Source organism: Macaca nemestrina, chromosome 19, assembly GCF_043159975.1.
Source record: "Macaca nemestrina isolate mMacNem1 chromosome 19, mMacNem.hap1, whole genome shotgun sequence".
Classification (NCBI taxonomy): Eukaryota; Metazoa; Chordata; class Mammalia; order Primates; family Cercopithecidae; genus Macaca; species Macaca nemestrina.
The window spans coordinates 73,673,331-73,689,057 of record NC_092143.1 but is presented as its reverse complement, the minus strand read 5'-3'; the positions used below and the strand labels follow the sequence as shown (position 1 = coordinate 73,689,057).

Here is a 15,727-nt window from a genome sequence, read left to right as displayed (position 1 = left end):
TCAAGGAGGCTGCGTTTAGCACCCCCAGGTAGCAAAAAATCTTATTGCATATATTATTCATTCATTCATTCATTCATTCAACACACATTTGTTGAGTGCCTAAGGTGTAGCTAGCATTGCTCTCAGCACTACTGCTGAGCTTCCTGGATCCAGGCACTATGGAGCTTTAGATAGTTCCTGCCCCTAAACTGCTCTCATCCACGGTCGTGTCTGGAAACAAATACGACAGCATCCTATCTGCCATCAGCTAAGCCCTGAAGATGATAATGACACAGATAAAAAGTGATGCTTGAAGAGAGGTACCTAGGAGACTCCCTAGGTAGAAGAGAGGACAACATCCACTGCCCCAAGCTGTTATGCCAAAAATCTGACCCCAACTCTGAGCTCACCAACCTGATTCTATAGATAATGTTTTGCCATCCGTCTGTGGGAAGAACCATTTTCCTTTTTTATTTTCAATGTGTTGTGAATTGATATTTTTGTAAAATACATAGATCATGTGCTTAAACACTGCAATGTTGTTAGTTTGTTTATTTATTTGAGATGGTACCTCACTCTGTTGCCCAGGCTGGAGTGCAGTGATGCAATCTCGGCTCACCTTAACCTCTGCCTCCCAGGTTCAAGCAATTCTCCCACCTCAGCTCCCTACTAGCTGGGACTACAGGCGCCCGCCACCACACCCAGCTAATTTTTGCATTTTTAGTAGAGATAGGTTTTCACCATTTTGGCCAGGTTGATCTCAAATGCCCGAACTCAGGTGATCCACCCTCCTTTGCCTCCCAGAGTGCTGGGATTACAGGCCTGAGCCACTGCGACCGGCCTGTCAAATTATTTTAGAAGTTCCTAAATACTAACATTGAGAATATCTATTTATCTCATTGCTACCCAGCACCAAATAATTCAGGCACCAATCTAGGAACCACATTTGGGTAGGACTGGTGGCATTTAGTTCATTCCGTGAACTGTCCAAAATCTAGCATAATACTGTCACATTTTTACCTGATGAAGTTTCAACAAAATCAAAAATGAACAAAAAATTATTTAAAAACTGTTGTTGCGTGCTGTGAAGAAATACAAGAAATAGAATTGTAAGATTCAACTTACTTGCTGATGGCTGAAATCTGACCAGATCTTGCAAATCAGTAGAAATCTGGAAGACGTGGCTGTAGAATTGCTGGACTGAATTCTTCAGGCCAGAAATGTCTCTGGAATGCGACCTGAGTGTTCCGTTCATCTGCCTGACGCAGTTCCACAGGCTGCTGACATGCTTGTTGAGCGCCTCCTTGATCCTCTGAAGATTTCCTGAGATAGAGTCCAGCTTGCTGCAAGTTTTCTCCACGTGAGACACCCTGCCCTCCACCATGGAGACTTCCCTCTGGACCCCCTGCATGCTTTCCTCACAAGTGTCCAGTTCCGAGAGGAGCTGGCTCTGCAACCTCTGCCACCTCTCCTCCAGCTGACTGCAGCAATGAGTCATGGGATGCTGGGGGGACGGCAGGGTGTCCACTGTCCTTTCTTGCTCACCCCCCTTAGTGAACCCACCCACGCCAGCATTTTCACCTGCTCTACAATTGCTCATTTCCTTCTGAAGATGAGCCACATTATTTTCTGTGTGGTTTAATTGAGAATAAAGAAAACTAAAATCCTGTTGAAGTTTCTGGATGGTTCGTTCGGTCTCTCGAAACTTCCTGTGCATGGTGTCGTTGAGAGATTTCAAAAGGTGCAGGTTGTCGCGCACTGCGCGATCTTCCCTGTTTGGCAAGGCACCTTCCATCCCATGAGGCTTTCCCTGGACGTTCTGCAGGCAAATGTCTTCAACAAATTGAACTTTGTCCTTCAGGTGGTTTAATTCCATCATGACCCGCTCATCTCCTGGCCCTGACACTCCTGGCAGGGCTGCTGCCCCTGGGGGCCTGAGCTCTGCACCAGTGTTGTTGGCCATGTGTAGGAGAACACCCCCCAGACGGTCTTCCAGAGACTGTATTTTCTGATCAACAAGCTGCTTCAAATCACCCACCTCTCCATTAATGGTCCCCCGAAGGGTTTCCTCAATGTAAAAGCAATGTTCTTCAGCGTTCTTCTCCGTCACGTTGATCCTTGCATCAAGTTCGTTCCATTTTGCATCAAAATCCACATCTGGCTCTGGAATTATAAGGCGGTCAAACTCATTGTCCAGTCTTCCATTCAGCATTCTGGTGGCTTCAGCAACTCTCTCAATCTTCTGGTCCAACGTCTTGATCTGTTGACCAATGTCACCATTCTTTTCACTGTCACAGCAGTTTGCCTGGGCTGAAGGCTTCTGTAGCCGGGCTCGGAGGTCATTTATTTCTTTTCTCAGGCTTGTTTCCTTCTCCCCTATGAGCTCTATCACTCCCAGGTAGCTGCTCCCATAGTCGTCACACTGCTGTTGGAGGCCAGTGAGCTTGTACTCACACGAGTTTTTCAGGTCAGCCAGCTTTCTGTCCATGCCCTCCATGAGCTCCTCTCTCAGGGCGTCGATCTTACTGTCCACATAGGCTTGGTAGAGCTCGTTGGTTGTCATGGTCACCGTCGGGCCCTGGGCTGCTTCCTGGAGCTGTCTGAGCTGCCCTTCGTAGCCCTTCACTTTTCCATCCAGCTCTTCCAGCTTGTCACTTTTGTTCTTCAGAGTATCTTTGACTTCAGCCAATTCAGACTTGATGTCCTTCACGCCAGATTCCTTAGTGTTGAAGACGCCAGGACTCCGGGTCGTTTCTGTGTCTCCACTAATGGTGGGGTCAGGCTTGGGGTGCTGGCTGCTGAGCCCTGGTGCCCGTGTTTTACTGGCATCATCCTGAGTGGCATGTTTGAGATTTTCACTCACTCCAGCAAGGGAAGACTGGAGGTCAAGAACTGTCCTTGTGAGTCGGAGAACCTTCTCCTCTAGCACCTGTATCTTCTTTTCCTGAAGTTCCTGGGGCCCCTCTTTTGGATCTAACGCCCGGCTTGGTTGTGCTGTACCAGTTGGGGACAAAGTCTTCTTGGGCTCTGAGACTTGGCTGGGTTCATTATCTGTTACAAAGATAAAGTTGGACATGAATGAACACTTTCTACCTTTAGCCAGATTCTGCCAAGACAATAAACAAGGTACCTACAAAATACACGTATACCTTCACTTATAGGTCACTACACAATTGTAGGTAATTACTGTGGTACAGTAGAAAAGAGGGCTTTGGAGTCAAATAGACCTCTACTTGCATTCTGGCTCTGCTATTTACTGTTTGTCCTTGAGCAAGTTAACTAACTTCTGTGAACTATAATCCTCTCATCTATAAAGAAGGGGTACAATCCCTCCTAGAGCTGTTAAAATAATATGTACATGGCACCAATTAGATAACCAATGGTCTCTTTCACCCTGAGGAGAAATATTCATTATCTGCTTTATCATATGAACACTTCATTCCCATATTAGTGAACTGCAGCCACACCCCAAGAGTTGACTATATACAGTAAAACCACAAGAAGTCACTTTAGCAAGATCCACCCATTCATTAGCTGCTGCATGGTGATATCATATGATATCATATCATCTGATGCTACCCTCACCCTCAAAGCAGTGCCTGAATGTTTTCTCTTTTAATTTTATTAACATCTCTGTGCTCGAAGAGTCTCATAGACATTGTTTAGCCCTGCTTGCAGTTTGGGAGACAAAAAACAATAGAGATAAAGCAACTATTCCATCAGTGTCTCCTAACAACAGCACCATCTGACCATATATAGTAAGATTCACTAAGTCAAAGAATACAAATATTGAAAGTTGGTCAGGGAGGTGGTGTGTGCCTGTAGTCTCAGTTACTAGGGAGGCAGGAGGATGGCATGAGCCCAGGAGTTCAAGGGCATCCTGGGCAATATAGCAAGACACTGAATCTTTAAAAAAAAAAAAAAAAGAAGAAGAAAGAAGAAAAAAAGAAGAATGCAAACACTGAATTTTGGGTAATCTTATTTTGAGAAAACACCAAGGAAACAATCCAAAAGAAAGAAAAAATTATTAATTTTTAAAAATGATAAGGGGGCGAATGATAGTGATGAGTCATAAAACAAAAATAAATTGATAGACATAGAGATAAATAAAAAGGGGACTATCGAAACCTGCAGCAATAGGACAATAAGAAACAAACTATGCCCTGAGTACAGTAGGATACAAGAAATACTGCGCCCGCGCATGACGGCTCATGCCTGTAGTCCCAGCATTTTGGGAGGCTGAGGCGGGTGGACTGCTTGAGGATAGGAGTTCAGGACCAGCCTGGCCAACATGTGAAACCCCATCTCTACTAAAAATACAAAAATCAGCCAGGTGTAGTGGCGGGTGCCTGTAATCCCAGCTACTAGAGAGCTTGAGGCAGAAAAATCGCTTGAACCCAGGAGGTGGAGGTTGCAGTGAGCCGAGATAGCACCGCTGTACTCCCGCCTGGGCAACAGAGAGAGATCCTGTCTCAAAAAAAAAAAAGAAAGAAAGAAAGAAAAGAAATACTGGCCGGGCACGGTGGCTCAAGCCTGTAATCCCAGCACTTTGGGAGGCCGAGACGGGCGGAACACGAGGTCAGGAGATCAAGACCATCCTGGCTAACTCCTTGAAACCCCGTCTCTACTAAAAATACAAAAAACTAGCCGGGCAAGGTGGCGGGCACCTGTAGTCCCAGCTACTCGGGAGGCCAAGGCAGGAGAATGGCGGGAACCCGGGAGGTGGTGCTTGCAGTGAGCTGAGATCCAACCACTGCACTCCAGCCTGGGCGACAGAGCAAGACTCCATCTCAAAAAAAAAAAAAAAAAAGAAAGAAATACTGAAAGAGGTTAACACTGACAAACCTGGCAACTATAGTGAGACATATCATATAAAGCAGAAAAAGTCAAACACAACATAGGTTGCAATTAAATAAAATGCATTAACACATTATACTGGAAAACATTGGAAATTCATTTAGAATGCTATAGATATTTGAATTCAATGATCATTGTTTTTTCCTCCTCTGAACTTTTGCACAAGCTCATAATAGTAGCTATTATTTATTAAAATCATTAGTAGTAAAACCAAATCTGAATTCAGATATCCAAACTCCCAAGAATCTTTCTTTTTGCAGAGAACTAAAAAGAACACCTTGTTTTCCTTACTGAAATATTTATTCTCTCTTAAGACACTAAAGAAAGAAACAAGTTATTGAATCATATGCAAGTGGAAATGCTATTCTAAGCAAAGGAAACAAAACAAAGGGCAGCGAAGGGGGAAAGATTGAGGATGTAAGGAAATGCTTTGCTCATATGCCACTGGTGACTGTGCAAATTGCATTTTTTTCAAAGGATAATTTGGCAATATATATCAAAATACTCAGAATCTTTTGACCCTACAATTACACTTCAAGAAATTTATTCTAGTAAATAGTCAGAAATGAGTACAAAAATTTCATAGGAAAAGATGCATATTCATACATTATATATAATAGTGAAAAATTACAAACAACCTAAGTGACCAACAGTAGTGGATGGTGTTCAATAACTCACATTCTCTCAAGCCATTAAGTGGTATTGTAGAGTATTTCATGACATGGAAGATTGTCCATTACAGGTTTTTCAGTAAAAAATAAGTTCCAGGTCAAGTGCAGTGGTTCATGCCTGTAACCCCAGCATTTTGGGATACTGAGGTGGGAGGATCACTTGAATCCAGGAGTTCAAGGTTGTGAGCTATAATCATGCCACTATACTCGGCCTGGGTTACAGAGCAAGACCCTGTCTCTAAAAAAGAAAAAGTTGCAAAAATAGTATGTTTTTTATAATGACAGTGAATTCAGGATATGTTCGTCCATTCTGTGTTAAAATAAAGGAATATCTGAGACTGGGTAATTTGTGAAGAAAAGAGGTTTATTTGGCTCACAGTTTTGCAGCCTGTACAAAAAGCATCTGCTTTGGGTCAGGACCTCAGGAAGCTTTTACTCATGATGGAAGACGAAGAGGGGGCCAATGTGTCACATGGTAAGACAGGGAGCAAGAGGGAAGGGAGAAGGTGCCAGGCTCTTCCAACCAACCAGCTCTCATGTGTACTAACAGAGCAAGAACTCACTCATTACTGCAAGGAGGGCATCAAGCCATTCATAAAGGATCAACCTCCATGACGCAAACACCTCCCATGATGCCCCACCTCCCACAGTGAAGATCACATTGCAACATGAGATTTGAAGGGGACAAACTTTCAAACATATATATCAGAGGATAAGCATTTATTTTTACTCCTTCCTAAAATCCCACTAAAAGGACAAAAAAAGGAGGGGGGAGACAAGAAAAAAAACCTATTCAAGTCACACACAAAAAACTGGGAGTCAGAAGTGTTTTGGTCTTTTTTTTAACAGCAATATTGGAAGCTAGAGAAAAACTGAGCACTATTTTGAAAATTCTGAAGGAAACTGATTTCTGACCTAGATTTCTGAAGCTAGAATAAAAAATAGTTTTCATACTATAAAGTGGTAAAAAGTTTGCTTCCCATGTAATTGTCTCATGAAGCTACTAAAGGACATGCTCAAGCAAAGAAAGGGGATAAACCAAGAAAGAGGGAGTAGGCGACACAGGAAACAGGGAATTCAATAGGATAGGGGTAAGTTAAGATCCTCGGGTGATTACAGGAAAAGAGAATGTCCCCTCCAGGTAGGGCAAGTGAGAAGGCTCAAAGGAGATTTCTTCAAGAAGATGAAACTGCTGTGTCTGAACATATGGAGGGGACATTTAGAGAACCAGAGAAGAGCTGGGTTGAAATAGCAATAAAAAGAAAACCAAGCAAAGGAAAAACATAAGACAATGATTAACTGTAAGGATTCAAACAGCTGTGTAGGAAAGAAAACCTATTCACGGTACACCACATGGCTCAGCTGTAAACATTATCCACATAGTTATTACAATGTAAACATTGAATACTGAATAAAGAAAGAATATGGTCTAACTGTATGGAAGGGATGGGGGTATAGGACCCATGTGTTGAGGAGTGGATGAAAGGGAGTTAAATTCTCACCTTCCATAATGAGAAATCAATAGATGTGGAGGTAAATTCCAAAAGATTCATCTGAAGAGTTTAAAGTACTACCTCTGAGAAAGGAAAATGAGGGAAAAGGGTTTGGGGGTGATCATTGTTTTTCCTATTCATCCTTATAAAGCTGTTCAGCTTATTAAACTACAATATGCTTAAACTTCTGTCAAACAAAAACTAAAATGAAACAAAACAAAAACAAACAATTACAATCCACCAGCCCCCATAACATGTTCCCTCATCCCAGTACCTGTCATGAATTATTGTAATTACTGTCTAATGTCTGCCTTTTTTAATCACTTATTCCAAGTACCCAGTATAAAGCTTGACAGATATAGAAGTTCAATAAATATTTGTGAGATGAATGAATTTTTAACAAAATGAATGTACAGACATAGGAAAGAGAGTAAGGTTCTATAACAAAACGTCAACAGTAGTTCTCATTTAGTCATGAGATTATGTATCCTTAAATATTTTTCCTATATTTTATAAACATTCTTTAATTGACATACATTACTTTTGTAGTTAAAAAAGCATTTTAAAATCTATTTTTACAGACAACGTTGGGAAGCACTACAAGTTTCAAAATTGAGAACACCTCATGGCAAAATATCATTTAAGCATCTAATTTCATAAGAAAACTATGCTGCATTTATTGTGACTGAACTTAAAAAGATGAAGTGATGGCCAGGCATGGTGGCTCACACCTGTAATCCCAGCACTTTGGGAGGCCGAGATGGGCAGATCACCTGAGGTCAGGAGTTTGAAACCAACCTGGCCAACATGGCGAAACCCCGTCTCTACCAAAAGTACAAAAATTAGCCGGGTGTGGTGGCAGGCGCCTGTAATCCCAGCTACTTAGAGGCTGAGGCAGGAGAATTGCTTGAACCAGGTAGGCAGAGGTTGCAGTGAGCCGAGATTGTGCCACTGCCCTCCAGCCTGGGTGACACAGCGAGACTCCATCTCAAAAAATAAAAATAAAAAATAAAAAACAATTTTAACCCCCTTAAATTCAGATGTATGGACTCAAGTAAAAACAAACAGTACATCATTATATCTGAATCTCTTTACACTGTGCCTCCAGGTGACACAAGTCTGAACCCACTGGCATTTCCTACCCTGATTTTTAAGGCACTGGCTTTCACAACAAGCTGGCCCTAGCAAAGCAATTTACTTGCAAGGAAGTTTGTCTTACAATTGCTACTGCTTCTACGAATAAATTTGTCACGTGTGGCTACTGCAGGCATCTATGTGTGTTATTTGTAGGCCATTCAATGTTCACCACTGTAAAGCACAAATCCCGTTGTTTGAAGGAGCACCGGAAATATTCAAGATGGCCATACGTAACATCACAAATAAGAAGTTACCTGTGGCTTTCTTCAAGCTGTTTCGAGGCCGAGCGGGCGTGGGTTGGAGGGTCTTCACGGGCTCTTTGGGACCTTCTTGGCAATCTCCCCCTCTAAAGCCAGGACAGCACCTCCATTCCAACTGCGTCACTGTCTTATACCTAGTGACATACCTAGGTCTGAAGTTCACTCGATACCTGTGGACACAAGGGATGGCATCTCTCTTTATTGGCTGCCATTACAAGCATCTTCCAGAGCTAGACCCAAATAAAGAGGATTCAGGGCACACAGGACCCTGCCTGCTCTCCAGGTTGGCCCAGAGGGGATGTTAGTCTCCTCAGTTCAGATCTGGCTGTGGGGGGTTCAGCCTAACTCAGATCAGCCTCAGGAAGGCAGGGGCTCTCCGATCCTCCACCTGCCCTGAGCACCCCTGTTTCCCAGCAAGGGGAACACACAGCTTAGAAAATCTCCACCAAGACTCCCATTTGAGAAGGACAATTTTCAGCCCCCAAACTGAGCTTTTGTATCACCAGTCATCTGTTCTACAATTCACAGTTTGTGGGGACTTGTTTCAGGTGTCACTAGTGATTGTTTTGTGTTTTAAAGAAATATTCCTGGCCGGGCACGGTGGCTCATGCCTGTACTCCCAGCACTTTGGGAGGCCGAGGCGGGCAGATCACTTGAGGCCAGGAGTTCGAGACCAGCCTGGCCAACATGGTAAAACCCTGTCTCTACAAAAAATACAAAAATTAGCCAGGCGTGGTGGCGTGTGCCTGTAGTCCCAGCTATGGCTGAGGCACGAGAATTGTTTGAATCCAGAAGGCGGAGGTTGTGGTGAACCAAGATCATTCCACTGCACTGCAGCCTGGGCGACAGAGCAAGACTGTCTCAAAAAAAAGAAAAAGAAACATCCCTGGCGCCCTGCTCTCCATCATGTCTGTGTGTTTACTGCTGCACTTCCCCGATACTAGCAAAGGTGGCCACCAGCTTTTGGAGATGGCAGCTCACACTATTTGTGTTTGCTTTTGTACAAAGATGCCCTGGTTCATACTGTCAGTGACAGAAATCAGGAAGCAGAATTGGAAGCTCTCAAAAAGCCCTATTGACAGTGCACATTCCCTCATGCCCTGAGATATCACACAGAGAGCTTTGCAGTGAGCTGGAAAGTCCTCCAGACTCAGGGCTGGGCCTGGGCCCACAACAGACTTCGACAGCCCCGCAGCCCTGGGCTCACCAGGGATGGAACCAGTTCAGCCCCCACAGCGGCCCCTGTTCACAGCACAGGCAAAAACCACAGCCACACAGGATGGGGCCTCCCTTCTTCAGCCCAATTGCAATTTCCTGCCTTGGAAATCATCTCTTGAAACTCTTCAGTTCCTCTTCATTTCTTACACCAGCACCAGCAGCTGGCCTTCTTCTTGAGCCAATTCCCAGAAAGCAACAGGCTGACTGTCACTTTTTCAGGGTTGCTGAGAGCTGCCCATGGGGGAGGCGGGACAACAGCAGCAGGGGGGTTACCCAGCAAATCTATTCCCTCCCAAGCACCAGCCCTATGGCAGGTGGACTTCAAAGTTACCTCCCTAAGGAAAGCACAAATCATGTGCTGGACCTTTGACACATGATGGACCTTTGACATCCTCCCTGAGGGCCACACCCTGACAATTACACCCTGGGTCTAGGATCCACCCCGCTGGGACTGGCCAGGCACCCTGCAGAATCCCAAGAGGGCCCTGCTGACAGCCAGGACCCGCCAAGCCCATTAGACTTCCTAGCACACCTTCCACTGTCCCTGTTTCCTTTGGTTTTTCTTGCGTTTTTTGTTTTGTAGAGATAGATATCACGTGGTCGCCCAGGCTGGAGTGCAGTGGTACGATCATGGTTCACTGCAACCTCAAACTCCTAGGCTCAAGCAATCCTCCCACCTTGGCCTCCCAAAATGCTGAGATTACAGCCACCATGCCTGGGTAATTTTATTTATTTATTTATTTAATTTATTTATTTGAGATGGAGTTTCATTCTTGTTGCCCAGGCTGGAGTGCAATGGTGCGACCTCGGCTCACTGCAACCTCTGACTCCCGGGTTCAAGTGATTCTCCCGACTCAGCCTCCCAAGTAGTGGGGATTACAGGCACCTGCCACCATGCCCGGCTATTTTTTGTATTTTTAGTAGAGACAGGGTTTCACCATGTTGGCTGGACTGGTCTTGAACTCCTGAGGTGATCCACCCACCTTGGCCCCCCAAAGTGCTGGGATTACAGGTGTGAGCCACCGTGCCCGGCCAATTTTTTATTTTATTAAGAGTTAGGGTCTCATTATGCTGCCCAGGCTGGTCACGAGCCCATGGCCTTAAGTGATCCCCCAACCTCAGCCTCCAAGTGCTGGGATTACAAGCATGAGCCACCATGCCTGGCCTGTTTGCCTTGGTCTTTCGGGCAGTGGTTCTTAGCTTGAGCCATCAGAATCACTCCAGAAACTGTGAAAAAAATACCCATGCCTGGGTCTCACCCTCAGAGGTTCCGATTTAAGGGGTCTGGGGTGGCGGCCAGGCATGCAGATATTAGAAAGCTCCAGACAGCCTTTTCCAAGGAAAACTGAAGAGGAAGCCTGATAGTAAAATGGAAAAACAAGGGCTGCTCAGGGGGTTGGGGGGATGAGGAGGGGACAAGACCTTCCTTCCGGGCTCTTCCTTCTCTCATTCTTGTCCACCTCCAGCAAGGCCCTACTATACATTTTCCCCTTTTCACAAGTGAGAAAACAGAGGCTCATGGGGTTAAGTGACTTGTCCAAGTTCAAACAGCCTGGAAGGGGCAGGGCCGCTGAACTCAAGTGTCCTCCCTGCACCCCACACGAACAGCCCTTCTCTCGGGTGATGCCTTACGTTTGAGGAAGCAGTCCCACCTGGAGATGTTCCAGAAGGCCCTGAGGGCTGGGTAAGAAGGTAGGCAACCCCCACTTCGGCCAACCCATTCCTGAGCATCCCACCCGTGGCCAGGGACACGGCAGCCCTCGGTCTCCACCACCACCTAGCAAGAGTCTTCTGTGTGGTCCTCGAAAATGTAAAAAGGGAAGAAAGCATCATTGCACTGGATTGTTTTGCGTTCTCCAGTAGAGCATAATGCCGGAAGAATGTGTAATCTCAGAAAAACGTGGTTCCTCTGAGCATTCAGACTGAATGTGAAATGTGTTTGCTCTCGGGTTTTGTTCATCTGCCAGGAGATGACGGCCCAGGCCTGCATGAAACGCCCTCAGAGGAGGCCGAGCCAGGCCGGGCAAAGCACACTCCTGTGCCCACTGAAGAGGAACGGCCCCCTCTCCAGCCCAGCAGGGGGCTGTGACCTCCGTCACGCCCCAGAGCGGAAGAAAGGCCTTGCTGTGCCAACACACTTTGTTCTTTTCTTTCAAGGCAATTTTATTTTGGGGCCAGCTCCCCAGCTCCTAATGCAGGAAAGTTCCCTGGAGCCCCTGCCCCTCCCACTCTACACATGTTCCCCACTCCTGCTCCGCGTCTAATCTGCCTGCTGTTGAGTTTCTGGCCAAGGGAGTTCAGGTGGAGGCGCTCCTGACAAGTTTTCAAGTCTAGCGTGGGGAAGAGGCCTTCCTGGCTGGCACCAACAGCTGGAACCCGTCAGCAGCCACCTCCCGCGGTGGGAAAGCTCCCTAGGGATGTCGCATGGTGATGACGAGGCTGGATCTCAGAAGTGGCCTTGGGCGCGCTAGTCAGCCCTCAGGCTCAGTTGGGAGGGAGCTCAGGGGGAGGGGGAGATGAAAGGGTTGGCCAATCCCAAATCCCTACTGGGATTTTCCCAGCAGAAAGGGGTTCCCACTAAGGCAGTAGCCAGCTAGAAGGTTCCCTAGAGGATGGGGAGCAACCAAGGAGGAGTCTGGTTCACCCTCTTCATCACCTTAGGCACTGCAGGAAAATAGCCAGTGAGCTTAGAAAATGCCAAGGAATTTTCAGGAAAATTGTGCCTTAATTGGTGGAGGGTGCTCGTACCTTTCTAAAAGGCCTCAAGTCGTTGTCAAGTGCAGCCAGAGTGGAGAAGCCCCAGATCCAGGTTCCATTTCCTCCCTCCAGGGAATCGGCCACCCTCGTATTAGGCCTGGGAGCCAGAGGACCAGGCAGGGGACATGACAGACGCAGGCGGCCCAAGCATCCCCAGGGGCCCCTGGGCTGCGAGCACACGGGAGATGCTCACTGGATCCAGAGTCAGTCAGCTAATTGCGGCGTGGGGGTGGTCGAGCCGAGGCACCCGCAGCCAGAGGAACAGTTAAGGCGGCGGGGCTGGGCGGCGCTGGGGGGGCGGACTGCAGAGCGGAGCAGGAGCTGCAGCCCTGGCTCCCTTCCCAGCCTCGGCTGTGACTGTGATAATTCCCCAGCCCTCTGGAGAGCCCCGTCCACAGCTGCCTCGGGCATGGGCGGGGGCGGTCCTTGGAGCTGTAACCCTGGGCCTGTTGCCCTGCCGCCTCACCCCTGTGAACTCTCCCCCATTCCAGCCAAGTCTCCTTTCCCCCGCCTCTTCCTCTAAAACCCTTTTTGGAGGTGAAACAAGGGTTTCCCATTTTTATGGGTTCAGCCACTGTGTCAAGACACTGGACTGGCCCAGGAGATTCTAATGAGAAGGAAGGTATCAAAAGAAAAAGGCCTGGAAAAGTTGTGCCAGTGTCCAGGGGCCATACGGCTGGAAGTGTCCCTGTTAAAATGTGATAAAATGACAGTACCTCCACTTGACGTCACCCCCACAAAGACTCCTTCTACTGACTCAAGTTGAGACCTCCTTCCTAACACACCCTCAGTTCACACTTGTGTTTGCTCACTCTGTGTCTTCCCTGCCAGACTGTAAGCGCCATGAGGATAGAATTCTTGTTGGTTTTGTTCACTATAACATCCCATTTAAAAAAATTAATATACCAGGCTGGGCACAGTGGCTCATGCCTGTATTCCTAGCACTCTGGGAGGCCAAGGAGTGAGGATCACTGAGCTCAGGAGTTCAAGACCAGCCTGGGCAACACAGCAAAACCTCATCTCTACTAAAAGTCTTTAAAAGTTAGCTATGCATGGTGATGCACACCTCTTATCCTAGCTACTTGGGAGGCTGAGGCAGGAGGATCATGTGAGCCCTTGAAGTTGAGACTGCAGTGAGCCATGATCACACCCATTGCACTCCAGCCTGGGCGATAGAGACCCTACCTCAAAAAATCAATCTATCAAATTAATACACTTAATTTTCTTTTTTGGGGGGTGGGGGATAGATGGAGTCTCCCTCTGTCGCCCAGGCTGGAGTGCGGTGGTGCAGTCTCGACTCACTGCAACCTCTGCCTCCTGGGCTCAAGTGATTCTCCTGCCTCAGCCTCTTGAGTAGCTGGGATTACAGGCACCCACAACCACGCCAAGCTTTTTTTTTTTTTTTTTTTTTTTTTTGTATTTTTAGTAGAGGTGGGGTTTCACCATGTTGGCCAGGCTGGTCTTAACTCCTGACTACAGGTGATGTGCCTGCCTCAGCCTCCCAAAGTGCTGGGATTACAGGCATGAGCCACGGTGCCCAGCCAAACTTTTAAGAGCAGTTTTAGATTTACAGACAAATTGAGAAGAGGTACATCGATTTCTCATATACTTCCCTCCATCACGTACAGCCTCCCTATCAATGTCCCCCTCAGAGTGGTGCATTTGTTACAACTGATGAACCCAACCTCCAGTGACACACCATCGACACCGAGTCCATAGCTCACCTCAGGGTTCACTCATGGTGCTGTCCATTCTGTAGATCTGGACAAATATATAACAACATGGATCCACCATTAGAGTATTGTACAGGGCATTTCACTGCCCTAAAAATCCTCTGTGCCCCACCTATTCACCCCTCAGCTTTTTACTATCTCCATAGCTTTGCTATTTCCAGAATGTCATATAGTTGGAATCATACAGTATGTAGCCTTTTCTTCTTTGTTCTATATGGTCTTGCTCTCTTGCCCAGGCTGGAGTGCAGTGGCGCAATCACAGCTTACCACAGCCTTGACCTCCCATGCTCAAGCAATCCTCCAGCCTCAGCCTTCTGAAGAGCTAGGACAAGAGGCACGCACCATCATGCCTGGCTTTTTTTTTTTTTTTTTTTTGAGATGGAGTCTCGCTCTGTCACCCAGGCTGGAGTGCAGTGGCCGGATCTCAGCTCACTGCCTCCCGGGTTTACGCCATTCTCCTGCCTCAGCCTCCCAAGTATCTGGGACTACAGGCGCCTGCCAACTCGCCCGGCTAGTTTTTTGTATTTTTTAGTAGAGACGGGGTTTCACCGTGTTAGCCAGGATGGTCTCGATCTCCTGACCTCGTGATCCACCCGTCTCGGCCTCCCAAAGTGCTGGGATTACAGGCTTGAGCCACCGCGCCCGGCCGCCTGGCTAATTTTTGTCTCTAATTTTTTGTAAAGACAGGGTCTCACCCTGTTGCCCAGGCTGGTCTCGAACTCCTGAGATCCAGTAATCCTCCCACCTCAGTCTCCTAAAGTGTTGGGATTACAGGTGTGAGCCACTGCACCTGGCTATCTGTAGCCTTTTCTGATCAGCTTCTTTCACTTACTAACATGTATTTAAATTTCCTCCTTGTCTTTCCATGGCTTCATGATTCATTTCTTTTTAGTGCTGTATAACATTCCATCATCCTTTCTTAAAAACATCCCCGTTTTTAGGCCAGCCATGGTGGCTCACACCCGTAATCCCAGCACGTTGTGAAGCTGAGGCCAGCGGATCACTTGAGGTCAGGAGTTTGAGGCCAGCCTGGTCAACATGGTGAAACACCGTCTCTACTAAAAATACAAAAAAAATAAATAAAATTAGCCATGTGTGGTTGTGTGCACCTGTAGTCCCAGCTACTCAGGAGGCTGCGGCATGAGAATCACTTGAAACTGGGAGGTGGAGGTTGCAGTGAGCCAAAGTGGTACCACAGCACCCCAGCCTGGGCAACAGAGTGAAACTGTGGCCAAAAAAAAAAAAAAAAAATTAAATCAATAATTAATTAATCTGACAATTAATGACCAGTCATCTTGTGCTAGCAGGTTTTAGGGAGCCCAGTGTCCATACTGTAAACCCCAGAGTCATCCTCAGGTCTAATCAAAGCAGGTGTGAATTCCCGAGTCTTTCCAGATCCAAGTCAAGCTCCAGGATCCTTAGGCTGTAATGATCTGGACGGGAATCACACCAGAGCTGACCTAGGGCTGTGCTGTCCAATAAGGCAGCCATTGGCTGTATGTGGCTCTTAACATTTAAACCAATTAAGATTGAACATTTCATTCCTCAATCACACTAGGCGTATTTCACGGACTTAACAGCACAAGTGGCAGTGGTCGTGCCTGCAGTGTTGGGCAGCGTGA

At 46.7% G+C, this 15,727-nt stretch overlaps 1 protein-coding gene across 2 annotated transcripts in view; it reads right to left on the bottom strand.

Moving 5' to 3' along the window:
* The window catches only part of LOC105478953 (elastin microfibril interfacer 2), a 63,249-nt gene that overhangs the window by 22,355 nt on the left and 25,167 nt on the right, over window positions 1-15,727 (bottom strand). For both annotated transcript variants that reach the window (XM_024791957.2, XM_011736705.3), the window contains exons 3-4: window positions 8,392-8,567; window positions 1,105-3,030 (exon numbers count right to left, since the gene is read on the bottom strand). In XM_024791957.2, the coding sequence (XP_024647725.2) occupies window positions 1,105-3,030; window positions 8,392-8,567 (2,102 nt within the window). The remainder of the gene's footprint in view (window positions 1-1,104; window positions 3,031-8,391; window positions 8,568-15,727) is intronic.